Source organism: Mirounga angustirostris, unplaced genomic scaffold (genome assembly GCF_029215605.1).
Source record: "Mirounga angustirostris isolate CCGP_5_RB_7025 unplaced genomic scaffold, mMirAng1.0.hap1 SCAF_1, whole genome shotgun sequence".
NCBI classification, from domain to species: Eukaryota; Metazoa; Chordata; class Mammalia; order Carnivora; family Phocidae; genus Mirounga; species Mirounga angustirostris.
In genome coordinates, this window is record NW_026991709.1 from 213,057,811 (window position 1) to 213,085,471 (window position 27,661).

The following is a 27,661-nucleotide window of genomic DNA, read 5'->3' on the forward strand; positions in this document are numbered from 1 at the left end:
GGCAGCTCACTGGTGCTGTGGGCTCCGATGCTCCCAAAGAAGGTGGGTACCAGAAGAGATGGGGGAGCTGGTCAGATGAAAAACCAGGAGGTGGAAGGTTGGGAGGTTCCGGGGGCATGGCACAGGTGGGGGGCTGAGCCTCCAGGCCGGATGCCCAGAGCAGCAGGGGCTCTTCTAGGAGAAAAGGCACAAGAACGAATCCAGATCCGGCCTGGGAGCTGGTGGGCATCGGTGCCTCCAAAGTGGGCCAGGTGACAAGCAAGAGAAGGGTCTTGAATCAGGACTTTGTGCAGTGGGAGGGGGTCTCTGAAGCCATCAAGGACACCCGGGCCATGCCCTGAGCTTCTTGTTCTTCTTGGCCATGAGCTCATGAGCGTGGAAGGATGGAGGGCTGAGAACCGGGTCCTTTTCTGGAACACACTACTACTGCGTTGTTTAAAACAAAACAAAACAAAATATCTTCAAGCAGCTAAAAAGGAGGCTGGGTTTCAGAGATGGATGGAGGAGACTGGCATCTTCCGAAGACGGGGACTCAGGATGAGGCGGGGATGAGGTCCAGGGCCGGAGGGCGTCTGACAGGTTTCTTGGCATCTGGAATCTTCTTCTTGTCCTTCTCTGTATTCTCGTCACCTCAGGACAGGCTAGAGAGGGATGAACACAGGTCAGGTCATTGTTACTGTTTTTAAAGCAAGCGGGGAATGCATCCATGTGCGGAATCCAAGAGCATGATCTAATCCGGCTTTGGGGGTCCTCAGCAGCAAGAGGGGCACCTGCTGCCTGCCACCCACCTTCCAGGTGTGGTTCTGAAGGGGACCGCTCCCTCCGTGCCGTAGCAGGATGGGCCCTGGGGCTGGTGCCTCCAATCAGACCAGAGGGAGGCCTCAAAGCAGCCCCTTGTCCTTCGTCCCTCCATCCGCCATCTATTTACCTACACATCTGTCTGTCCACCCATCCACTGCTTCCTACAGTTTCTTCTTTTGCGTCTTTAATTATTTTATTTTTAAAGATTTTATTCATTTTTAGAGAGAGAAAGAGTGAGGGGAGGAGGGCATCTGGGTGGCTCAGTTGGTTAAGCGACTGCCTTCGGCTCAGGTCATGATCCTGGAGTCCCGGGATCGAGTCCCACATCGGGCTCCCTGCTCGGCGGGGAGTCTGCTTCACCCTCTGACCCTCCTCCCTCTCATACTCTCTCTCTCATTCTCTCTCTCAAATAAATAAATAAAATCTTTAAAAAAAAAAAAAAGAGTGAGGGGAGGAGCAGAGCGGGAGGGACAGGGACAAGCAGACTCTATGCTGAGCGAGGACCCCGATGGGGGGCTCGATCCCAAGACCCTGAGATCATGACCTGAGCCGAAATCAAGAGTCGGACACTTGGGGCGCCTGGGTGGCTCAGTCGTTGAGCGACTGCCTTCAGCTCAGGTCATGGTCCCAGGGTCCTGGGATCGAGCCCCGCATCGGGCTCCCTGCTCAGCGGGGAGCCTGCTTCTCCCTCTGCTGCTCCCCCTGCCTGTGTCTGCTGTCTCTCTGACAAACCCCAACAAACCACAGTTGTAAGCACAACAGCTTTGTCGAGTTCTGTGGGTCCGTCTAGCAAACCTGAACCTGAGGGTGGTCTCCATGACCCCCAACACACAGGCTTTTCCTGGCATCTGGAACAGATGGGGACCCTGAGACTGGCCGTGGGCAAACAGTGTGCCCGTGGCTGAGTAATCCAGCCCGGGCTGGGGGCCCCTGGCTGGCTCAGTCTGTAAAGCACACGACTCTTGATCTCAGGGTCGCAAGTTCAAGCCCCACGTTGGGCATGGAGGCTACTTAAAATTAAAAATAAAAATAAATAGCCGGGCTTTACGGGGCCTGGCTCCGGGCTGGCGTCTCAGTCAGGGCCGCCATGTGGCTTAGCTCTGGGGCCTCATGGCAGTGGCGCCCCCTGGAGTTGTGCAAGAACAGGCTGCCTGCCACAGAGGAGACCCTGGAGTCCCAGTAGCCGATGCCTCTCTGACTCCCCAGACAGTGGATCGTGGGGCGGTTCTCATGTGGCGGGCTCCACGTGGGACATCTGGAAAATCAGGCACCAAGATGGCTCTGCGTCCCACTCACCTCGTCTCCTGATCTTCTGTACCTGGAGCAGATCTGTGGAAGAGAGATGTCTTAGCATGATTTGTCTCTCTGAGGGGCCTTGGCTTTTGGCCGAGAGCCCCACCAGGGCTGACACGGCTTCATCTTCATCTGGTACAAGTAAGGGCTGGCCTGTGTCTGCTGCATAACCAGTGAGCAGGCGGGGTCCAGCGACGAGGGGCCGAGACCACCGAGGTTGCTCAGGGTCCAGGCAGCCCAACCCTCCCGGTGGCGGCGCAAGGGCAGGAGATGGAGGCTATGACGAGGGTCAGATGTAGGAGGAGGGCCAGGCAGGGCAGAGGTGGGTGGTGGGGAGAAGGCTGGAGCCGGGCTGTGTTTTCCACCCATCCCAGGGCGAGGCGCCAGAGGACTTGCTGGGTGTGAAGAAAGAGAAGGGGAGGAGGGGAGGGAACAACGCTTAACGGGTATGGGGTCCCTTCTGGGGTGACGTTCTGGACCTAGAGAGTGGTGCAGGATGCCCAGCTTTGCCAGTGCCCTAAAGGCCCCCGGAAAGTGCACTTAAAAAAACGGTTTGTTGCATGTGAATTTCAGTTCCGTGAAGAAGCCCCCCAGAAAAAGAGAGGGGGGCTGGGGCCAGCCACGCAGGGGCTTGGCCCACGGCCCCGGGCAGGCAGCCGAGCCCCGGAGAGGAGCGGACTTTTACATTTTATCAACTGATAGTTTGTTTATTTATTTTTAAAAACTTTATTTTTTGGGACGCCTGGGTGGCTCAGTCGGTTAAGCCACTGCCTTCGGCTCAGGTCATGATCCTGGAGTCCTGGGATCGAGTCCCATATCGGGCTCCCTGCTCAGTGGAGGGTCTGCTTCTCCCTCTGACCCTCCTCCCTCTCATGCTCTCTGTCTCTTGTTCTCTCTCTCTCAAATAAATAAAATCTAAAAAAATAAATAAATAAAAAAATAAATAAAAACTTTATTTTTTTTGACGTCCTCTCTAAGCCCAACGTGGGGCTCGAACTCACAGCCCTGAGATCAAGAGTCCCACTGTGTACTGACTGAGCCAGCCAGGCGCCCCGACGGTTTCAATGGAACTGCTGGCCTCTGCGGTGTCCCCGTGGGGACGGCCCGGGGTGGAGGGAAGAGGGACCCCGATCCCGAGCACTCACGACGGAGCCGGCATCACGCTGGCCATTCCCACCGCTTTCCCAGTCCCCGTCATGACAGCGCTGTGGTCGCTCTTACCAGCCGTTCGGGGCTCGGCAGCCCCCCCCATGGTCACCCGCACACCCACCTGCCCTCCGCCGGCGCTGCCTCTGGCTTCTCCTCGGACCTGGGCAGGAGGAACTCTGGCTGCGGCCTGGCGCTGGGGACAGAGGGAGACAGAGAGGGTGACGAGGGCGCAGAGATCCCCCGGAGGTTACTGACGGCAGAGGCGGCCATGGGGAAGGGGGCATGAGTGGGGGCAGGACGGGGGAGGAGAGACCCTGAACATTTGTCTCAGCTGGTCATCCCTGACACCTCGTGCCCTCGTCCCGCGGCCCTCGTCGGGCGGACGCTGTCGCCCTGTGCCCTGACTCCGGCTTTCGGGGCCGGTCTCTGTTCCCTCCACAGCTAAGGCTTGGGAGGTCGGGGAGGTGGGCACCATCCGGGGAGGCAGAGGGACAGAGATGGTGAATTTTATGTTGTGTGTATTTTACCACAATAAAACATTAAAAGAGAGAGAAAGACAGGATGGAAGGCAGAGGGGGAGGGGAGGGAGGGTAGAGGCGAAGGCTTGGGCTGGTGCGTCCTGCCGGCCCTGGGCCCCCCGTGCGGCCCACGGCTCGTCATTACTGAAGGACATGGTGCGAGGCTGCCACACCCTCTGTTCCTTATGTGGCTCATCTGCCCACGTCACCCACCCTGCCGCAGGACCCGCTCTCCTTACTTGGTGAGGTGTCCCTCTCCTTTGCCATTCGAGGAGCCCTCTGGACCACGACTCTCTTATCCACCTGTTTCCCCTGAGGCAGGCACAGGGCCTGGCAATGACAGAAAGCCCCAACCCTCTCCCAGACTTGCTGTGTGGCCTTGGGCAGGTGCCTTGCCCTCTCTGAGCCTTGGATCCCCGGGCTGTAAGATGCGGTCAGGAATCCTGGCCCTGCCCTGCTCGGGGGGTGGGGCGGGACTGGAATACTCCCGAGGCTCCCGTGACCGCCATTCGTGGTGATGCCACGGATGAAAACTGAGCCAGAAAGTTAGTGAAGGGGCATTTCTGGGTCTGTCCGGGGTGAGGTTGGAGCTTCTGTCCCCTCTGTCAAGGGACAACTTAATTTTATCATGATTACTACGAGCCACCATTTTTGCTAAGTGGGTCCCACTGTCTTGATTTCTCACGGTAACTGAACTTTTTGCTCGCCTAATGTCACTCTGGGATTCAGTGGGGGAGACCGGATTAGAACCCTCGTCCGATTCAAAGCCCTCAACAGGGCCGTGTGTGTGGATGTCATCGGTCCCTGCTGAGCAGAAGCCACCAGCTGCCCCCCAACTGTGGGCCCCACCCAGCCCCAGCCCTGACTCAGCCCCAATGAGACAGCCCCTCTGCACGGACCTCTCTCTCCTGGCCTTGAGCCTTTCCTCTTCGTACCTGGAAGACAGAAAGTAAAACGCATCAGACACGGCCCTCCTTCCCCGGTCCGTGTGCTGCCCGGGGACTCTCTTTCCTCTTGGGAACGGAGAAACAGTCTCATTCCAGCATCTGGTAGATACGACTCAGTAGATTTCTGGGGGGCCTGATTCAGCACCGGCAACTGCACAGAGCCGTTAGAAAGCATGCTCCTCCAGCAGGGCCGTTTTCTTACAAAAGGCTAGAGAGTAAATATTTTCCACTTTGTAGGCCAGTTTCAGCCACAGCTACTCAAATTCAGATGTAGCTCAGAAGCAGCCCTAGTGGATCCGTTGTCCATGGATGGGCGTGGCTGTGTGCCAATAAAACTTTATTGATAAAACAAGCGGTGGGCCGGGGCTCGCTGGCCCACTTACCCTCTTATCTCACGCGTGCATGTTTCACCGTGTTTCCCTCTGCTCTGCGGCTCCCGCTCGTGTCTGGTTCCCCAGGCATCCGAGAGGGGAGGGAAGGGGTCCGGGGAGGGGGGGCGTGGGGGATGGGGGCGGGGGACACTTACTGAAGCACGCACTCTGGGATTTGCACATGTTCCATGGGGATGAGCTGCTCCAGATCTTCCAAGCTGTGCACATACTGGATCTTGTTGATGAATTTGACGCTAGCAGGAGGAGAAGGAGGGAGAGGTCTGCGGTCTAAGCCCGGAAGGTGTGCTGGCCAACAGGGATGCCCTGAGCACCTTCCATCAAACCTCTGTCCCTGCCCAGGCCAGCCTCTACCCCCGGCCCTCGTGGGGGTGGACAGAGCAGCACCGGGGTCAAGGGAAGGGTCCCTGCCGAGCTTTGTCACCAGCTGCTGCTTCGAACTCATGGTTACTGTTATTATTTTTTTTTAATTTAGTTAAACTAAGTCTGGTAAAATGCAAAATACACTTTCTTTCTTTCTTTTTTTTTTTTTTTTAAAGATTTTATTTATTTATTCATGAGAGAGAGAGGCAGAGGGAGAAGCAGGCTCCCAAGGAGCAGGGAGCCCGATGCGGGACTCGATCCCAGGACCCTGGGATCATGACCTGAGCCGAAGGCAGACGCTTAAGGACTGAGCCACCCAGGCGCCCAGCTTTCTTTCAAGGTCAAATAATGTTTCTAAATGACAGACAGAAGGCCTGGAGAATACAGCACTACAGAAATAATAAAACAATCGAGTAACAGTAAAAAAAAAAAAAGTAAGCTAGAGCCCAACGTCTACAAAAGTGTGCTAAGGCGTTTCCTATCTATTTTTAGAGATGAGATGGAAATTCGGCTCCGGCTTTCCAACGGCTGATGCAAAGGGAGACACGTGATGAATTACACGGTTCACAGTGTCCATTAGGGAAAAAGCAAGCCGTCGCTCGGCAGAAGGCCACTCGTAACTGATTAGGCACGACAGACGTTCCCCATGGAGAGTCACAAAGCGGCCGTGTGCGGCGGAATGAGCAGCACCAACTGCTTTCGTGCAGTTCAAACCACTTTTTTTAATAAGAAGGAAACAAAAAAAGCCAGTTATTCTTGGAGCCCGAGGTCTCCCTCCTGTTGTCATGAGAAGGGCCCGCGGGCAGGGAGTGAGCCTCAGACAGACAGGCTGGAATCGTGTCCACACTACCTGAGTACGTCCGGCCCGGAGGGCTCGCGGGGTGGACCGAGCTGGTTTGTTAGAAAGGATTTTTTTTTTTTTTTTAAAGATTTTATTTATTTATTTGAGACAGAGAGAATGAGAGAGACAGAGAGCACATGAGAGGGGGGAGGGTCAGAGGGAGAAGCAGGCTCCCTGCCGAGCAGGGAGCCCGATGTGGGACTCGATCCCGGGACTCCAGGATCATGACCTGAGCCGAAGGCAGTCGCTCAACCAACTGAGCCACCCAGGCGCCCTGTTAGAAAGGATTTTACGGTGCGCAGAGCCCGCACCTGCTGCCGCCACCTGGTGACGCCCAGCATGCCGGTCCTCGGACACCAATGTCGGAATTGCCACAGTGACAAGGCTCTGTCTGCCTGTGGGGCCGGCTTCCTGTCTCACGGTGGCGGGCCGGTCGGGGGGGGGGGTTCCTGGGAGGCAGAACTCCTCACTGGGGCGAGGGGCGTCCCCAGCCTTCTGATCATCACAGGACAAAGCGGCCTCGTCTTGAGTTGTAATCACACCCTCGGGGCCGCCGGGGGCCCAGAATGGTCTCCGCTTTCCTCGGCTTGTAAATGGGGAGGCTCACTTTTCTCTCCTGCTTCTTTCTTTTGCTTTGAAAGCTCAAATCGAGACCCTCAAAGTTCGCTCGTGGGAAAGCAATCACGGGTGAGAGAGTTATCTGCATTCGAGGCAAATGTCAGTTGCCGGTTAGGGGATACTGAGGACAGCAGAGTGCGCTTCTCTTCGGCTGGGGTGCGTGCTCATCGTTTCGCCCAGGGGGTTCATCGTTACACACACGGCCCGTGATGAGCATACAGACTCCCCTGATTTTACTAGTATGCAAATATTTTAAGGTGCTGCCAAGTCCTTGAACTCAGACAGGCTGAGGTCACCTCCTTGCAAATTGTTCACGCTGAGAGCGTGATCCTTTCAGAGGGTGGACCTTCCCTCAAGCTCGTCACACATCATTAACTGGGAATGTGGACGTGAAGGATCTTTTTTTTTTTTTTTAGGTTTATTTATGTAAGCAATCTCTATACCCGACGTGGGGCTCAAACTCACGACCCCAAGATCAAGAGCTGGACGTGCACTCTACCGCTCAAGCCAGCCAGGCACCCCTTGAAGGATCTCGATTCGATTCAATGAATCATATTAAATTAAATATCGGGTTTATGTGATCGACTAGGGCGTTTCACACGACTAATTTTGTTTTACTTGATCTGTATATCGGGCACTTTTACATCGCTCAGTAAAGGATTAACCCAGCAGGTTGAAGTGCTCAAACCCCACCCATTGCAAAGAAAAAAAACGGATTCCTGACGCTCGTGGGAGGTGGCCAGTAAGCACTTGGAATGCCCTGCCTGCTGAGTGCCCTGGGTACCTGGGCCTTGAGCCCTGCCGCATAGTCTGTGTTAGGGATGTGACCTCTGGTGGGTGCCTTGGGCACATCCCATCAGTGTGACCTCTGGGTCGCCCGAAGACAGAAGCTAAGATCGGCCGCTTGGCTACTCCATCCCCGTGTGGCTACACCCCTGTGAAAACCTTGGAGAGCAAAATGAGCTTGCTGCATGGTGGTACTTCCTCTGTTATTCTTACACATCATCACAGAGATAATTGAGGGCTTTTGCAACCAGTCCGTGGGAGGGGACCCCTTTGTCCTTTCCACCTTCGATCTGCATCCTTCCCCTGTAGCAAACAGTAACAGCTTCTCTGAGTTCTGTGAGTCCTTCCAGTGAATCGTCACAGCTGAGGGTGGTCTCGAGGACCCCCAACACACACGGCTCGTGACATTATTGCTGGGAGGGGCTCAGACCCTCCTGGCATCCTCAGGGTCCCCGCACAGATGCTGGAGTGAACAGAGCTGGGCTCACTTCTGGGGGGACTGTGGTGGCCTAGCGACCTGGCTGCGTGACCTTGGCTGAGTCCCTTGACCCTTCTGAGCCCCAGTTCCCTCCTCCGTGAAATGGGTTCGCGACAGCATCAGCCTCTAAGGTCGTGGTTGTAAACGTGAAAAGGTATCCAGCATTTACTATGGGAGGGCTTCTTGCTAGTATTTTTCCTGTGCTAGTCCCTTAATAACAACACATGGGATTGAAAATGGTTTAAAGCATCAATACAGGGACGCCTAGGTGGCTCAGTCGGTTAAGCGTCTGCCTTTAGCTCAAGTCATGTTCCCAGGGTCCTGGGATCGAGTCCCGCATTGGGCTCCCTGCTCAGCGAGGAGCCTGCTTCTCCCTCTCCCTCTGCCTGATGCTCCCCATGCTTGTGCTCTCTCTCTCTCTCTGACAAATAAATACATAAAACCTTAAAAAAATAATAAAGCAACAATACATATTCATGGTAGAGATGCTGCAAAATACAGATTAAAACAGGAGACGCACATAACCCGGGAAGAGGCCCGGCATAGGGCACAGGGCACAGGGCACAGCGTCGTTACCTGATGAAGGGACGGGAGATGGCCAGCACCGTGCGGATGAACCAGGAGGGGTGCACGATGATGAGGGACTTCAGGTTTTTCCGCAATCTGCAGGGGAAGCAGAGGAAGCAAGCCCCCGGGAGGGAGGAGCTAACAGGGACCGTGTCCCCTGTGCTCCCAGTGGGCGCCCCTGCCCCCTGAGCTCATCTCCAGTCTCCAGGGAGGAGGAGGGGCTGCGAAGCTGGGCCCCATCGCGGAGTCTATGGGCGGCCACCCTGACGTCTAGTCCCGCTGCCACCTCATTCGGAGTCTGAGCTCTTGCCTGCGTGGCCATGCTGCCTCGAATTCCTGGAAGATCTCCCGGGGCGCCTTGGTTCTGACCGCCAGCTGTGGTCATGTCATACTGCATCTCCCCCCAAATTCCTATGTTGTAGTCCTGACCCCCCTGGACCTCAGAACGGGACATTGGAAAATAAGGTCATCACAGACGTATTTCGCTAAAACGAGGTCACACTGGGGCAGGGTGAGCCCTAATCCAATTGCTGGGGTCCTTATAAAGAGGGGGTGTCTGGACACAGACACACGAGGACAGGCCACGTGACCACGGAGGCAGGGATGGGGCGAGGGACGCCGAGGATGGCCGACGACCCCCAGGAGCCGGGAGACACGGGGAACAGACTCCCCCTCACGGCCTCAGAAGGAACCGGCCCTGCCCACACCCCGCTCCTCGGCTTCTGGCCTCCTGAGCCGGGACGGCGAACACGCCTGTGGGTTTCAACCCGCCCGTCTGCGGTCATCGGTTGGCGGGCTGACCACCACGCCGCTTTCCAGGGGGCCCCGGGGCCCTTGCACCCCCAGCGGCCCCGCCCCACCATGCACCTCCTGTCGATCATCTGGTAACACTTCTTCAGCCAGCCGATGCCGGGCATCCTCCGCCGGGGCGTGGCTCCGTTCAGGTAGACGATCATGTAATCCTCGGCCACCAGCAGTTCCAGGCTGCTGATGACGTACCTGGTCACAGGTGCAGGAGACGGGGGGGGGGGGCCCGGTGGGAGGGCCAGAGTTAGGGAGCCCCAGTCCCCGCGACTGAACACCTGTGGCACCTCCTCAGGTGCGGGGTGGGGGGCGTCCTGGCAACTCGGGGTGGGGGTGCAGGTAAAGCCCAGCCCACCCCAAATCAGTGTCAGTGGGCACAACCATTGCAGAATTACAATTTTACGGAGCACTTATTAGGCACCACGTGTTTTATAGGCATGACCTCATCCAGCGTCTCCGCGAATCCTGACAGGTGGATCTCAGAGCCCCAGATCCAGCTGGGGAACACGCACCCCCCAGTGGACAGTCCACTGCAGTGGGCAGGAGGGGTCTGGGGTCCGTCCCTGCCCCGACTCTCCCTGAGCAATTTTAGAAAAATCTTTTCCTCTGTCTCAGCCTCTACTTCCCCCCCGTAAATGGGGGGGATGGGGGGCTCCCTGCTTTCTGGGGCCTCTTCCTGCTCTGACTGGTCATCTCTGAACCACCTGGCAGCCCAGCCCCACCGGGTAAGAGGGAAACCTTCCTAATAACAAACACCGGAGTGATCACGATTTACGGAGGCCCTTTCTGTTACCCTCCAGGTGTCGTGTCTGTCCCCGTCATAACCCAGCTGTAGCAGGGTGTCCCCGGCCAGGTGACGCAACCTCCCCGAGTCTCAGGTGCAGCACTTGCCTACCACCCCTTCCCCTGGGGTCGTGCCGGGGGTGAGGATGGGCGGTTCTTGCAGCCGAGGGAACCGTGGGCGTGGGGCGGGCGGGCCACTTACAGGAAGAGGTTCTCCATGATGTAGTGGTAGTCGGGGGAGCTGCTGTCTGGGAGGAAGCAGGCAGCAAACACGATGATGGCGTTGAGACCTTCGCCGTAGTACCCTGGGGAGAGGCGGCCAGGGAGTGGTTGGCGCTCTGAGTTGGCCCAGGTGCCCACCTCTTCGCCAGCGAGGCCCCTTCCCGAAGGGTACAGCTCTGAGTCGCAGCGCCTTGGCTGGGGGAGTCAGCAAAGCCCTGGGCTGTCCGGCCACCCTCGCAGGCACCCCTGTGTGCGCCCAGCCGTCCGTGCCTGCCCTCCCCGCCCCCGCCCCCGGGGATGAGGACTTAACATCCCTGTGGCTCAGATGAAGAGACTGAGGTTCAGAGAGGGCCTCTGACGGCCTCCAGTTGGGTGGCGGGAGCCAGGCGGAGCCCGACGGGTGCGGTCTCACCTCCGTGGGTCACTACCCTCATGTAGGGCCGGATCATGTGCAGGTCAATTCGGTGTTCTTGTTCTCCAATGATCACTGTCCTCCACAGGCGTCCGTTGGTGGCACCGCCATCCTCTGCTGCACCGTCCCCAAACAGGTCTGCACTGTCCCCGGGCATGTTCTTGGCGGCGGCCACAGGCGTGTCATCTGGAAGCAGGCCAGGGCGAGCAGAAGGGACGCCTGAGTCCAGACGTTCTGTCCCAGCCTCCCACCCGGTACCCCTCTCCCTGCTGTCTGTGGACGTGTGACCCTCATCTTCCTCCCGTGACACTTGGCTATGTACTTCTCCCTGCCCAGAGGCCCTGCTCGTCCATTTGCCCCTCCTACTCTCCCTTCATGGCCCAGCTCAAATGCCACCTTCTCCAGGAAGCCCTCTGGGGCCTCCCATTTGCTGGCCTCCCAGAGCACTCTGTTGGTTTTGGACCCAGAGCCTCTGAACACGCAGGGAAATCGGATCAGTGATGGAAACCCCCAGCACAGGGAAGCCCAGGGCCAGGTGGCTTCGTGGCTGAATTCCAGCAAACATCTAAAGAGGTAACACCAGGGACGACTAGGTGGCTCAGTCGGTGAAGCGTCTGCCTTCTGCTCAGGTCATGATCCCAGGGTCCCGGGATCAAGTCCCACATCGGGCTCCCTGCTTGGCGGCAGGGAGCCTGCTTCTCCTCTGCCTCTGCCCCTCCCCCTGCTCCTGTTCTTTCTCTCTCTCTGTCAAATAAATACGTAAAATCTTTTTAAAATAAACAAATAGGGCGCCTGGGTGGCTCAGTCGTTAAGCGTCTGCCTTCGGCTCAGGTCATGATCCCGGGGTCCTGGGATCGAGCCCCGCATCGGGCTCCCGGCTCAGCGGGGAGCCTGCTTCTCCCTCTGACCCTCTCCCCTCTCATGTTGTTTCTCTCCTGCGCACTCTCTAATAAATAAATAAATAAATCATCTTTAAAAAAAAATAAACAAATAAATCCTTCTCCCTCTTGGGAAGAAGAAAACTCGGAGCGTCCTAGGGGCTGGTGGGGGAGCTGAGCAGGCCTCCTTCCTGTCAATGCCAGGAGCACGCCCAGTGTGACAGCCCCAGACGTCCCCAGGCATGGCCCCGTGACCCCTGCGGCAGGACCGCCCCTCAGGTGAGCCCCCCCACCCCCCGCCCTGTCCCAAGCCCTCACCCCACTCTCCTCTGAGCACCGACGACCACGGCAATGAGCTTGTGCATCTGTGTTTCGTCGTCTAGCGTCTGTCTTGCCGAGGGCCGTGCATGGGGCCGGGCGCCACCTCCCCTGCCGTGTCCCCGCCGCCCGCCCCGCACCTCAGTCAGGACCTGCTCCTGCACAATGTTCCCCACACACTTGTGCAATCATTGCAGGCACTTCACTGTGGACCGGGTCACCTTTGAGAACCATGTGAAAGCCACGTCTCCCCAGAAAAACCCTCAAGCCCACAAGAAGAACGCATGCGGCGAAGCAGCAGGGGACGGGCGCTCTCTGGGCTGCTCTGTGCGCCCTGGGTCGGAGCCCCTGCCCCACCTGAGCCCCTGGGCCTCACCTTCCCACTCCAGCTCATTGCCGTTCCCCAGGAACTCCAGCGAGTCGGTCTCGTCGGGGGTCTCGATGTCGTCCACGTTGATGTCCAGGTCGTCGGGAGTGTCCAGGAAGTCATCAGACAGCAGGGAACCCTCGCTCTGGTCCAGGGAGATGTTGATCTCCGGGGCGACCAGTGTCTTCCGCTTCCGATGAGCTCCGTTGAAGTTCAACGTGTTGGGAGGGGCTGTGTGGAAAATGGGACAAAATCACCTTCGCTGGTTCTTTCTTTGTCCCCTTTCTTTGTCGCCCCATCATGTGGAATGGTGAGAAGTCAGAGGCCATCCTTTGGGGCAGGCAGGGTTCAATGCTGGAAACTTCCACCCTGCAGACACCTCGACTCTCTAAGCTTGACTTACTTCTACCATCTGCCAGATGGGACTCACACGGGGTGAGCCCCCTGGGCACCCTGCCCGGCTCCGGACCCACCAGGATCTGATCACTGTTGTCTTGGGACACGGGCGGCAGAGAACGCCCCCCATGCTACTTTTCACCTCTCCGTATGTTCGCCGCTTTAATAACTGACACCACGCCACGTGGGCCCGGCCCTCTGCGAAGTGCTTTCATGTTTGCAATATCCATGCGAGGCAAGTTCTGTTATTATCCCCTTCACCACGTGAGCAAACTGAGGCACGGAGGGTGCAGGTCCTTCCGGATCTCTCGGGAGCTGGTCAGGGTGGGCATGCCTCATGGTTTGAACTGCTTTCTCCTGGACGCTCTGAGCTGGGACTCTGGTCTCCTTGTAAAAAGTGGCTTCCCTACCTGCCCCGGGGCTGCCCCCAAGGGGTTGGAGCCGATCCCTCAGCGGGCTGAGCAGAGCTGGACCCTCGGGGGTGACGGAGATTACCTTCCCTGTGAGGAAAGTGCCCCCCTGCTGCCCCCAAGCCAGCTCGAGGGAAAGAGGCTACTCTTCCAGAGACCTTGGGAAGTCACCCCCAGTTTCATCTGCGGACGGTGAGGACAAAATAGCGAGCCAGGGGGAGAGCCCTGCCCCTCTCCCACCAGATGAAGACATTCACCAATCCACAATTACATGCACCAGCTCCTCACTTTTTATTTTCTTTGACTTTCTCTGGCCCTAAGCCACGGGTCAGAGGTGACTGCTTCGTGAGACACTGGGAGGTAGATGACATGATTTCTAGATCTCACCATGACCTGGTGTGGCAAGCCACGTCACCCACTTTACAGATGGGGACACTGAGGCGGTGACTGCCAGGACCACTTGGCTGGCGGGGGCAGCACAGCAGGTGGGGAGTGGTGAGTCAGGGGTGCTTGGTAGAAGCAGGGCTCCCTCTCCCGGAGGGGGCAGAGCTGCATGGTGACAGGGAGCCTGGGGGTGTCCGCATAACACTTCTCCCCAGCAGGGAAGCAAGGCAGAGGTAATGTCTATCCCACGCCTGTCCCACCATCATATGTTGGAAGCAGATAACCTGTCCAGTGTCACATGTTCACAGCTGAAGAGGGTTTGCCCCAGGATGAACCACACCTGAGTCTTCTTCCTCTTAATGGCCCCTGACTGATTAGATGCGGCCCACCCACATTATGGAGTGCAATCTGCTTTACTCAGAGTCTACTCATTTAAATGTTAATCTCATCAAAGAAGTGACTCTCAACAGGAATACCTAGAATAATGCTTGATCACATCTCTGGGTACTGTGGCCCAGCCAAGTGGACACATAAAATTCACCATCACGTCTTCTCCATCTCCTTAACTCAATAAATCTCTTTTGCAAAGTCCCTTTGGCCATGTGGGCGGACATTCGCAGATTCCAGGATTAGGATTTGAATATCTTTGGGGGCTGTTATTCAACCAGCCACACCTAGGAAGTGGGGTACTGTTATTACACACTCTTCATTGTACAGAAGTAGGAAACAGGGGTCCAAAGGGGACGCACCCCTCTCTTAGTGCTGTGTGATGTCAAGGATGTGGCTGTCCCTCTCTGGTCAGTCTTTTCTCAGAAAGGGTGGGCACTGTGATGAGCCACAAGGGGGAAATGCAGGCAGAAGGGGGGCCCCCAGCAGGACTCTGAGGAGATGCCACGGAGAAGAACACATGTTCAGGACAGCTCCTCTGGAACCTTGGAGCCCTGAGCCCTCCTGAGTGCTTAGGGCAACAGAGCCTTCCCAGGGCTAACTTTATGCCTGGCAACCCCTGGGCACTTTATACATGTCACCTCATTAAGTCCTTGCATGCCCCCTTTGGCAGGAAGCTCACTACCTGCATTTAATAGATAAGGACTCGGAGGCACAGAGAGGCTGAACAACCAGCCTCAAGGACACATAGCAACACCACATGCCAGCCTCGTGACCAGGCCCACACGTCTCTCACCCACCCTGGCTGCTTTCCCTCCAGGCTTCCGGGCAGAACAACCCCCCCCTTCCCTGACACTCCACCCAGGAGGTATGGCCTCTGACACGTCTGTAGTCTCAGCCTCAGGCAGAGCGAGATCTGGAAACAGTGCGCCCATTTCTGCACACTGAAGCAGATACTTACAGGACGTGTCTTCCGTGGGGCTGCCAAGTGGGTCCATCCCCGTCTCTTCCTGGAGTGGCCTGCAGACCCGGCCGAGCGCAGACATCAGCCACCGGAGCGCAGGGTGCAAACAAACAGCAACAAGACTCGGTTAGTTCTGGGGAGTCACTGGGACAGAACGCACCTGCTCGTCGGCACAGAAAATCCTAACACATCAGTGCCGGAGGGCTCCCTTCAGATGGTCTCGTGGATATTAAGCTGTTCTTTCCTCCTTTTGGATGCAGAAAGCCAAAGCCCAGAGAGAAGGAGGGTCTCATGCAGTACCGTGTCACAGTTTCACTTTGGAATACAGGCAGTACTTTTCAGGGGTGGCCCAGCAGAGCGTGGTCTCTGATGAATTTTGGCTACTAAATGCTGCAAGAAGTTGTCAAGAAAACACAGTGATCAACCAGAAGAGCTCTCCATGGCCAGCGCCGGAACAGTTCGAGCAACAAAATACATCTTATGAGTCCATAAAGATGTAAATAAATGAATGAATAAATAGGGAAAAGAGGCAAATTTTCTGTGCAGAAGAATTCCAAATAATGTATGTCGATTTCTCTGCCGTCAAGGAGACAGAGAAGGACTCCCTTCTCTGTAAGCGTGGGCTTACAGAGTGTCCCTCTCCAGCCCCAGCATGCAGAGGGGAAGCGAGTGACCAAGAGTGGAGACACCTGACCACCCACCTCAGCCAGGGGACCGAGGCCAACGTCCGCAGTGACAAGCCATGGTGATGGCACGTCCCCTGATGCCATCTCGGGGCACTTGACTCGGGGGTCTTCCTCCCTAAACCCATCCCCCCGGTCTCACCATGAGAAAAACCCCAGACAAATCCAAGGAAGGGGCTTCCTACAAAACCCCTTCCCCGTCCTCCGCACCACTCTCAAGAGGCATCAAACACCAGGGAAGTCTGAGAAACTGTCCCAGCCCGGAGGAGCCCAAGGAGACATGATGACTCCGTGTCACGTGGGAGCCTGGGACGGAAAAGGGACATGGGAGGAAACTGAGGAAATCGGAATAAATTGTGGACTTTGCTGAGAATGTTTCAACATGGGTCTATTAACTGTAACAGATGAACCCTTCTAATACAGGATGTTAATCATAGGACAAGCTGAATGCAGAACATACAGAAACTTTCTGTAATATTCTTGCAAATTTTCTGTAATTCTAAAACTTCTTTTATTTATTTATTTACTTTTTTTTTTTTTTTTTTAGAGAGAGACACAGGTGGGGGGTGAGAAGCAGAGGGAAAGGGAGAGAAGCAGACTCCCCACTAAGGGTGGAGCCCGATGCAGGGCTCGATCTTCTGACCCTGAGACCATGACTTGAGCCAAAATCAAGAGTTGGACACTCAACCGACTGAGCCACCCAGGTGCCCTTGTAAATCTAAAACTTCTAAAAGGTAAAGTTTTGTTTTTTTGTTTTGTTTTTAAGATTTTATTTATTTATTTGACAAAGAGAAATATAGCAAGAGAGGGAACATAAGCAGGGGGAGTGTGAGAGGGAGAAGCAGGTTTCCCGCTGAGCAGGGAGCCCGATGTGGGGCTCGATCCCAGGACCCTGGGATCATGACCTGAGCCGAAGGCAGACGCTTAACCACTGAGCCACCCAGGCGCCCAAAAGTTTTGTTTTTTTAAATAATGCTGCCAACTATGCATTTGTCCCCTTTTAATCCTTGGCTGAGCATGGATTTGCAAAATAAGACTTTTTTTTTCTTTAAAGATTTTGTTTCTTTATTTGAGAGAGAGAGAGAGTGAGCACAAGCAGGGGACGAGCAGAGAGAGAGGGACAAGCTGACTCCACACTGAGCACAGAGCCTGACGCGCGGCTCGATCTCACTTCCCTGAGACCATGACCTGAGCCAAAATCAGGAGTCGGTGCTTAACCGACTGAGCCACCCAGGCGCCCCAAAATAAGACCTTTTTTTTTTTTTCTGGCAATGCCCAGGCCACTTTTGGGAGCGAAAGCTCACGCTGCCTGAGTTTGACCCAGACGCTCCAGCTCCTTTGCTCCCGGGAAATAGTCAACGAGGCAGAACTTTTGCAGAGCGCTCTAGCTCAGGGCATGCTGACTCGGGAAAGCGCTAATTCACCCCTGTGACCCAGCAGCGCCAGCAGGGCTGAATGGGGAGCTGTTCAGGAGAGGAGGGCATGGAGTGATGGAATGCATTTTCCTCTCCTTTTGAAAACCATTCATTCCCTCGCTGCCTCTGTTCCTCTCAAGGCTGGTGCCCTTCTTCCTCTGCTCCCCTTCCTCCCACTCATCAAACCTCCAGTGTTCCTTGAGCAACCACTACCCCCCAGGCGCAGTGGAGGGTCTGGGGGGTAAGGGAAGAATGGGACCTCACTCTGCTCCCATGCAGCTCAAAGGTCCACACTGAACAGGCCCACAGGAAGTGAAGACACGTGTCCACACAAAAGCTCACACCCCGTGTTCATAGCGACATGATTCACAGCAGCCAAAACGTGGAAACACTCCAAATGCCCATCGACAGATCGCGACACATCGACCTCAAGCAGGAGTGCGGCGCCCACACGCGCTGCCCGGGGACGGACCTGAGCCCACGACGCTCAGGGAAGGAAGCAGACACGGAAGGCCACATGGGGTGTGAGTCCACGTGGGTGACACGTCCAGATCAGGCTCATCCACGGACGGGAAGGGGGCTCATGGGGGCTGGGGGTGGGGAGATGGGGTAACAAGTGGCTGCCGAGGGGGACGAGGTCTCATTTTGGGGTGATGGAATGTTCTGGAACTAGAGAGAGGTGGGGGCTGCACAACATCGTTAATGTACCAAATGCCACTGAGTGGTGCACTTAAGACCGTTGCTTTCACGCTCCGGGAATTTTCCCTCACTTAAAAGAAAAACAAGCTTAGGGCGCCTGGGTGGCTCAGATGGTTAAGCGTCTGCCTTCGGCTCAGGTCATGATCTCGGGGTCTTGGGATCGAGTCCCGCATCGGGCTCCCTGCTCCTTGGGAGCCTGCTTCTCCCTTTGCCTCTCTCTCTCTCTCTCTCTCTGTCTCTCATGAATAAATAAATTAAAAATCTTAAAAAAAAAAAAACAAGCTTGGAATAAAGTCAGAAGAGGCAGACGGGGCTGACGAGCCAACGTACAGGCCCGTTTCGTGTCCCTACTGCTCCCTGTTGTCTGGGGCTCTCAACATGGGTGACTCATGAAGGAGTCCAGGGCCCCGGAGCCCCGGAAACACGCCCGCCACCTGCCAGGTTACCCCAAACTGCAGACTGACGGTGGAGGCGCCTCCTCTAGTTTTGTCCTGCCCACGCAGCATTTAAAAACATTTTAGGTTTGCTGTCAAATCAGAGACGTGACACAAAAGCTTTGGATTTCTGTCTTTTCTTCAACCACGGACCTGCCCCCTGTGGCAGCCACCCACCAGGAGCGGATTGTGGGCCACTCCTGCTCCCCTGGTGCTGGAATGTTGTTCTGGCTCCTTCTAGCATGTCCACTGCCTGCCCGGCGCCCATTGATGTCTCTGGCTGCCATTCCTGGTCTGGAATCTAACTTACCCCATGGGCAGGGCACTCCCTGCGTGCCGGCTCGGGATGTTCATGGCATGATCTTACTTGCTCCTCACAGCACTCCTAGCAGGCAGGGAGGAGCCCACTGCACAGAGGAGGAAACTGAGGCTGGCCTTGGGACTCCCTGGGGGGAGGGGAGCAGGAACCACCCAGTGGCGAGCTGATTCTAGTCATTGCTCTCTACCGCCCCCTTGTGCTCGTTCAGCACACGTGCACCGACCCCAGTGGGACATCGGAAAAATCCATGGGCCTGGGCACCCGGTCCTCCGTCCAGCCAGGGGTCCTCTGGACCCCCTGTCCTGCCACCATCTCCCCCCTCCCCCACCGGAAGGAAGCTGCGCTGTTTTGCAGCCCGGGCTGTCTGGTTCCTATCAGGATGTGATTCAGCTTCCCAACCCTGGACGGGTCCACGTAAAGCCACAACCAAGCGAAACGTGGCCCGGCGGCAGCTGAAACGTCCAGGTGGGGAAAGCATCCAGCTGCTCGGTGCAGACGGGGAAACTGAGGCCCCAGGGAGACAGAGCGATGTCTGAGAGAACCTGGAAGCACAGTCCCACTCTTCTACTTTGCAGTGCAACTCACGTGGGTGGTACCCTTCCTGCTCTGAGCCGGTTTCCCTCCTCTGTAAAATGGGAACAGAACTAGCACCTCCTTTTCACTGAGTTAACAAATGCACGTTGGGTGTTGGGGCTCTGGGCTACATCCCCATCCTGTGCGGAGTGAGGACAGATCCCTGGCCACGGTTAGTCGATCAAACACCATCCAGGTGTTGCTGTCAAGGTGTTTGGTAGACGGACATCCACAACGCTGGGACGTTAAGGAAAAGACACTCTACGCGACAATGTGGGTCTCCTGCCACCGAAAGGCATCGAGGTTTCCCCGAAGAAGAAGCAACTCTGCCTCCGGCCAATGGTGCCACCAGAGCGTGCCCCGTGCATTTCAGACCCGCCCGTCCCCGTCTCTGTCCCCACGGGGTGTGAGCCGCTGCCTTGGAGTAAGTCCTGTGCGTGGAAAATACACCTACTCCGGGCGCCTGGGCGGCTCAGTGAGTGAGCGTCTGACTCTTGATTGCGGCTCAGGTCGTGATCTCGGGGTCGTGAGATCTGCACTCAGCACAGAGTCTGCTTGAGATTCTCCCTCTCCCTCTGCCCTCGCCCTGCTTACTCTCTCAAAATAAATAAACTCATGTACAAAATAATATAGAAGGTATCTAATATAGTCTATATATTACATGTAAAAGACATCTATAATTATATATACAATTATATGTAATTGCACATAATTGTATGTATAACACAAAAGTACAATAATTGTATAATATATATTAATAAAGAATGTGTAAATTAATAAATACAGTAACACAAACATAAATAATTTCTTTTTTTAAAAGGTTCTTAATTTATGTGTTTGACAGAGAGAGAGCACAAGCAGGGGGAGTGGCAGGCAGAGGGAGAAGCAGGCTCCCCGCTGAGCCAGGAGCCGGATGCAGGACTGGATCCCAGGACCCTCGGATCATAACCTGAGCCAAAGGCAGTCGCTTAACCAACTGAGCCACCCAGGCGACCCAAATAATTTCTACGTAAATATATAATATGACACGTTATATAATTAGTATAATATGATTTTTAACATAAAATATGATTAATAATATATATCATATATATAAAATGAAAAACTATTGGTTTTGTTCTTTGCAAGGACCCTGACTGATGCCAGAGGAGAGAAATATAACAATGGAGTAAACCAATAAATGAAGGAAGCCGATGGTGATACTCGCCACAAAGAAAATAAGCCAGAAGAAGGGGAAGGAGGGGAGGCGCAGTTGCAGGCAGTCAAGGAAGGCCTCTTTGAGGAGGTGACTTTTGAGTGGAGACCTGAGAGCAGGAGGCTGGCAGCATGGGAAGACTGGGGGAAGGGCATTCCATTTGGGCAGAGGCTCTGAGGTTGGAATGAGCTTGGAGAGTCCTGGGAACAGATGAGAAAGCAGATGGTTGGGGGGGGAGGGAATAGAGAATGGGGGAGGGGCTGCAGGGTGGGGGAGGGGCTGCAGGGTGGGGGGAGGGGATAGAGGATGGGGAGGTGATGCAGGTTGGGGGGAGGGGATGGAGGGTTGGGGGGAGGGGATGGAGGGCTGGGGGAAGGGATGGAGGATGGGGAGGAGATGCTGGGTGGGGGAGGGGATGCAGGGTGGGGGGAGTTGATGGAGGAGGGGGGATGGGATGGAGGGGGGAGGGGATGGAGGGTGGGTGGAAGGGATGGAGGATGGGGGTAGGGATGGAGGAGTGGGGATGGGATAGAGGGTGGAGGATGGGATGCAGGGTGGGGGAGGGGGTGGAGGGGGAGGGGATGCAGGGGGGAGGGGATGCAGGGTGGGGGGAGGGGATGCAGGGTAGGAGGGAGGGGATAGAGGATGGGAAGGTGATGCAGTTTGGGGGAGGGGATGGAGGGTTGGGGTAAGGGATGGAGGATGGGGAGGAGATGCAGGGTGGGGGAGGGGATGCGGGGTGGGGGGAGTTAATGGAGGAGGGGGGATGGGATGGAGGAGGGGGGATGGGATGCAGGATGGGGGAGGAGATGGAGGATGGGGGAGGGGATGCAGGGTGGGGGAGGGGTGGAGGAGGGGGGAGGGAGCTCTCCTGGGAGCGGGAGGAAGTTGTGAGGCCGAGGCACCTGGCAGAGGCCCTAGCGTACAAGGATTGTTCGATGATGTTCGATGATGTTCGAGCTCATGCTGACCTGGAGAAGCCGACTCAGCAGGACTCCAGGCTCCAAGGAGGAGAAGCCGGGTCCTGGGACATCAGCCGAGCAAATCCCACTCTGCCAGCTGAAAACTGCAATTTCCCTAAGTCCCAAGAAGAGCTCATACTGTGCTCAGCTGAAGCCTGTCCATAAACTCAGAGTAGATCCGGAGGGCTCCCCGCAGGCTTGCTCAGCCTGCAACGGGCAAGCCCCAGCCCCGTGAGAAGTGGGCTTTCCTTCGTATGCGAGGCGCCCTGCGTGGCTTCATCTTTCCGTGCTGGGTTGAAGTCTGTGCCCCCAAAAGATAACTCAAGTCCTAGCTCCCAGTACTTGGACCATGACCTATTGGAAATAAGGCCACTGCAGACGTAATTAAGGTACGAAGAGGCCATCCTGGATTAACGGGGCCCTAAATCCAGTGAGCGGCGTGCGGATGAGAACAGGGGAATGTGGACGCAGACACAGGGATGGGGCCATGTGAGGATGAGGCAGAGACTGCAGGGATGTGTCCCCAAGCCAGGAAATACCTGGGACTGCGGGCTGCCCCAGAAGCTGGGAGAGGCGGAAAGGAGTGTCCCCTTTAGAGGGAGCAGGGCCCTGCTGACGCCTTGATTTTGGACTTCTAGCCTCCAGAATTGTGCAAGAATACATCTGTGTTGGGCGCCTGGGTGGCTCAGTTGGTTAAGCGACTGCCTTCGGCTCAGGTCATGATCCTGGAGTCCCGGGATCGAGTCCTGCATCGGGCTCCCTGCTCGGCAGGGAGTCTGCTTCTCCCTCTGACCCTCCCCCTTCTCATTTGCTCTCTCTCATTCTCTCTCTCTCAAATAAATAAATAAAATCTTAAAAAAAAAAAAAAGAATACATCTGTGTTGTCTCATGCAGTGTGCAGCATGGAATCCAGATCTCTCACCTGGGCACCCCTCCAGGACGTTGCATCTAGGAGCCCTTCAGCCCCATTTCTGCGGGCTGCGTTCCCTACCATGCCAAGGCCCCCTTTGCCCCAGTGCCTTTGCACATCTCACCCCTCTGTCTTGAGTGCTGCTTCCTGCTTTCTCTGTCTAACTGCTTGCTTCCTGCTAGGACGTGCCTCTTCCTATCTGCTTTGGTGAGTCATGGGCCTGGCCCTCAGAGAAGTGGCTGGTGGAAGGACAGACTGAGTGAAGGTGCATCCCGTGAGTGGTGGGGAGCACCAGCGGGAGCACCTGTCGATCTGGAGGGGCTCTGCAGCTGCAACAGAGCTGGCCTCACAGGGGGCTGCTGGCACCAAGTCTACCCTCACGTTCCAGCCTCTGGCTTCGGTTTCCCGTGGTGTGAGACGAGGGGATTGGGAATGAACTTTGACCATGCCCCCCACCCCAAGCTTGTGCTCCAGGACTTCGAGGGTATCAAACTTGGACACTGCTGCCTCAGTCTCCCCTCCAGGGCTGGCCAGTCTCTGTCTCTGCCTGCCCAAGGCCGCTTCTGGTGCACGCAACCACACAATCTCTTTCTGGGTAGAGGGAGGCTTTTCCGAGGCTCGAGCCTGGGCCAACAATGCTGGGGCTTTGCTATATGACACCCCCAAAGCCCAACCAAGAGAGCCAGAGAGGCCTAAAAGGTTCTTTCTTGGCCACTTTGGTGGTTTTTAGATGCCCTTGTTGGGCCTCCTCTGCAATGTCCAACACCTCTGTCCCTTCATCCCCCCCCAGTTCCCCCAGCACCACAGCCTCGGGGAGGGTCCCAAGGCCTCGGGTGGCACCACAGCTCCGCCCCCCACCCCAACTCCACTCCCAACAGTCAGCTCTTTGCAAAGAGGATGTTACAGACTGAATCGCGTCCCCCGCCCATTCATATATTGAAGGACCAACCTCCAATATGATTGCATTTGGAGATGGGCCTTTAAGAAGCAATAAAGGTTAAATGAGGTCATAAGAGGGTCTTGATCCCATAGGGCTGTGCTTTATAAGAAAGAGAGACAGGAGTGATCTCTCTGCACACAAGCACGGAGAAAAGGCCGCGGTCAGAGGGTAGCCGTCTACAAGCCCAGGAGAGAGCCCTCACCGAGCCCAGCGCTGCCGGGCCCCTGACCTGACTGCCAGCCTCTAGGATGGTGAGAGCGTAAGTGTCGGTGGAATCCCGTCTTGGCAGCCCAAGCAGACGGGGACAGAGGAGGAGGAGACCAGAAGAGAGGAGCCAGCACGGCTAGAGCACAAGACGGAGAAGGGCAGGGCTGAGGCAGGGCAGCGATGCTCAGGCTGCTCAGAGCCCTCCACCACTCTGTGCCCTGAACCCACAGTGGCTGCACACATTTTTGGGGATTGTTGAGGTGCGTGCCGCACAAAATCAGCTCCTGTGCGTGTGTTGCAGGCGAGACACCGCACTGGCATGCCCCGTGCAGGGATGGAGATACAAACTGGGAACTGAGTCTCTCTCTATATATGGGGAGGGGCAGAGAGAGACAGAGGAGGAAGGCAGAGACAGAGAGAGACACAGAGAGGGGAGAGACACAGGAGGGAGGGAGAGACAGGGGAGGGAATGACAAAGCAAAGGGAGTGAAATGTTAATTGGCAAATCTGGGGAAAAGCTTACAGATGTGCCTTACACCATCCTTGTAATTTTTTTCTAAGTTTGGAACTACATCAGAATAAAAAGTTACAAACAAAACCCAGGGCCACTTGCTTGTGAAGGGAAGGGCAGGCTGAGGCACCAGTCAGACATCTGTCTAACCCTGTACTTGCCTCTCCTCAGCTATGAGACACTGGTCAAGATGCCCCCTCAGCTTTCCTTACGTCCCTTGGTCTGTTCCCACTGGCCTCAGGGCCTTTGCACACACTGCTCTCTGAGCTTTGAATGCTCAGCCCCTACCCCTAGCCTTCTTCATCCTTCACAGCTTAGAACCAGCGCCCTCCCCAACCTCTCGTCTCTCCACCCCGGTCAGACCCCACCCAGGCACTCTCCCAGTTACCACGAACCCAGCTTCAGTTTTATATTGGGTTGTGAAGTTTATAAGGGGAAAGGCTCTCTCTGCCCCAGAATGAATGCCCCATGAGGGTGTCTGTCCTGTTTGCCGTGTGTCCCCAGTGTCTTGCATGGGGCCGGGCATACAGTGGGTGCATAGCCTTACAGAGAATGAATGGAGAAATAAGGCAGCGAGCTATATCATCTCCAGGCTGCCCTCTGGGGCAGAGGTGAAGGAAGATGGTTTAAGGTCGTGGGGGCAGGAGGGGCTGTGGGCACAGGGCCAGCCCTCTGGCCCCCGGGGGAGCTGGAAGACGCCTCCGGGAAGGGATCGCTGAGCTGGAAGGAACAGAACTGTGGGTTGTCTGGCACTAGACAGAGGTGCGGAGCTGCCCTCCCTTCTTGCAGAGCGAGGAAGGCAGACGCCCCGGCAAAGGGCTGGCTCCTGCCCCGGGGCTGCACAGCGGGGCCACTGTGCCGAAGACACTGGCCCACTGAGCACGGAGAGGGACCCTCTGCAGCTGGGAGAAACTCACTTAAAATTCGCATCTGCAGCTGCCCCATTTTGTCTCAACAAGGCTTGGGAGAGGGGCTATCTTTTAAACGATGGATGGGGGGGCAGGGAGCCAGAGTGAACAAGACGCAGCTAAGAGCAATCTGAGGGGGACCGTGCGTTTGGGCAGCCTGCGTCATGTGGCGAGCCCACCCCAGCCGCTTCATCCCGCGGGCCTCAGCCGGTTCCTCCAACAACTCTGTGAGCGAGGGATTAACGTCCCCACTTCACAGATAGGGAAACTGAGGCATGAGGAAGCCTTCGGCCCCTCAGTGGCTGGGATTTTCTGGAGCTGGAGACCCTCTTCCGATTCTCTTTTCCAGGGTGAGCACACACTTCCCTTCGGCTAGTCCTTCCCAGACGGTTATATAACGAGCTCTTGGGCATCATCCCCTGGGGTAAATTGCTTGCATTAAAGAAGGGCGGAGGTGGTCAGTTTGTCCAGCCACTGGATTAGGGGAGCCTGTGCTGACCACGTGACCCCACGCGGCCCAGAGGAGCAAACAGAGGGACACGAAGCCTGGTGGCGCACGTGTCTCTGCTTCCCTCCTACCAGTGACCGTGACCTACTCACCCAATAGCTATTGAGCGCCAACTGTATGCCGGGGTCTGTCCTTATGCTGCCATACAACAGTGATCCAACCAAAGGCCCCTGCTGTGGTGGGGGGGGGGGTTCCATTTGGTGGGGAAAACAGACTATATACAAGATAAATACGTGAAATATTCAGAGTATTAGACTCAGAGCAGAGTCTCTCCTGGCTACTGTAACAAATCACCACACAGTGGCTTAAAACAGCACACATTTATTCTCTTACAACCCTAGAGGCCAGAAGTGAGTCCGAAATCTGTTTCACGGGGCTGAAGGCAAGGTGTGGGCAGGGCCGGCGCCTCCTGGAAGCTCGAAGGGAGAATCTGAGAAAGGGATGGAAACAGATCCTCCCTTCGAACTTCGGGAAGGACCCTTTCGATGACATGGGGGCCCCACCTGGATAACTCAGGGTCATCTCCCCATTTTGAGGTCCTTAGCTTCATCACATTTGCAGAGTGGCTTTGCCATGGAGAGGGACACTGGCAGGGGACGGGGATTAGACGTCTTTGGGGGCCGCTGTTCAGGAAGGAAACAATTCAGGGACTGAGGGAAGGGGTAATGAATGGGGCCAAGAGGCCCTCTCTGAGAGGGAGGCTTGCGGGCAGAGACCTGAAGGAAGCGAGGGAAGCTTGGGTGTCTGGGAAAGGCATTCCAGGCAGAGGGAGCAGCCAGTGCGAAGTCTGACAGTCAGCGCCGGCCGGGCCTGGAGAAGGAATGGGAAGGAAGCTTCTAGAACTGGAGGGACATGAAGGGGATGTGGGGGGAGAGAGGTTGAAGAAGGAGGGGAGGCTGAACACCGGATTTTCCTTGGGGTGGGCATCTGCCCCAGGAGCTTTAGGCAGGAGTAAGACAAGATCCCTCTGGCTGCCACGGGGAAAAATGTGCTATCACCTGGATTCGTGGGAACACATGTAAGAATATAACAGTCCATGAGATGGTTGTAGAAGAATGTTCATAACCCTTAAAATAGCGTGGGAATGGAGCTTTTGCGGGGCTTTGGTGGGGGTGGGGGTGGGGAATCAATCTTAAAAAAGTCAGCAAATATTTATTATGTGCCTGGTCCCATCCATCCTCGGCGTCCCCCACACCACAGCTCAGAGAAGCAGTGGGCACCCTTCCCCCCAACGCGATAGGTGATGTGGAAACGGAGAAGCCATACCTGGGAAGAGCTTCGTCCTGCCATTCTTCCTTCACATCCACGTTTTCCATCCGGAGTGTGGCTTCAGTGGTCCCCATGAGAACCAAGGAGAAGTGCTGGCTTGAAGCAGAGATGAATCCTGAAGGCGGGCCACATGAAGGTTTTATTGGACAGTTATCGTAATAACAGCCCCCTGCCCACGTGTGGCCCTTCAGGTCAATATGCAAAGACTGTTTCATCCTTCATTAAACTGAACCATTGACCAGCCCCATGAGGTTTCCCCATGTCACAGGTGAGAAAACAGAGGTGTAGGGAGCTGATGACATCCACATGGGTCTGGAATTTGAACCCAGGTGAGGGGCTGAGTCAGCAGGCATCAACCCCCCTCGCTTTGAAGTTCTGAAGTCCGTTCTCCTTAGGGATCATCATCGCTCCCTTACTTTGGAGTTATCTGGGAAGCAATAAAGCCACTTAAAATCATTTATACTAAAGTGTTAGTGACCGATATACTTAAGCTTCCTTGCTGGGACTGACACTTTTTTTTTTCTTTTTAAAGATTTTTTTAAATTTTATTTATTTATTTGAGAGAGAGAGAGAGCACAAGTGGGGTGAGGGGCAGAGGGAGAAGCAGACTCCCAGCTGACAGGGAGCCCAATGCAGGACTCGAACCCAGCACTCCGGGATCATGACCTGAGCAGAAGGCAGACACTTAACCGAGTAAGCCACCCGCCTGGGACTGACACTTTCAAATAGGACCTGGTCGACCTCAACCCCCCTCTACTTTCTCCAGGCTACCTGCCCTGCCCCTTTATCCCCCAACAAAGAAGCAAGTCCTGACAACCTGCTTACCCCAGGGCTAATTAATGGAGGCAGTGTGGAAAGAGACTGGGGCTGGAAGTTGGGGTCATAATTCTCACTAAGCACAAAACACAAGTTTTGTTTTTTATTTTTCTGAGGAGCTGAGGGCAGGATGGGGTGGCGGGCAGCACCCTAAATGGTGGCTTAAGAGCTGGGCTGTCTGGGAGCAGCAGGAACTGTGGAATGAGACTGAACTGGGGTCTACCCTGAGGCACGGAA

General features: G+C 55.7%; 1 protein-coding gene across 1 annotated transcript; it reads right to left on the reverse strand.

The window, feature by feature from the left end:
• Positions 1 to 1,845: 1,845 nt before the first annotated feature.
• On the reverse strand, positions 1,846 to 26,985 carry ATCAY (ATCAY kinesin light chain interacting caytaxin). The gene is made up of 10 exons (XM_064593520.1): positions 26,606 to 26,985; positions 15,073 to 15,131; positions 12,544 to 12,765; positions 10,972 to 11,157; positions 10,540 to 10,642; positions 9,618 to 9,749; positions 8,760 to 8,846; positions 5,235 to 5,333; positions 3,365 to 3,436; positions 1,846 to 2,056 (listed from the first exon to the last, which is right to left on the reverse strand). Exons 1-10 carry the CDS (start codon positions 26,821 to 26,823, stop codon positions 1,846 to 1,848), a joined length of 1,389 nt encoding a protein of 462 aa, XP_064449590.1. The 5' UTR covers positions 26,824 to 26,985.
• Between the last annotated feature and the right edge of the window lie 676 nt (positions 26,986 to 27,661).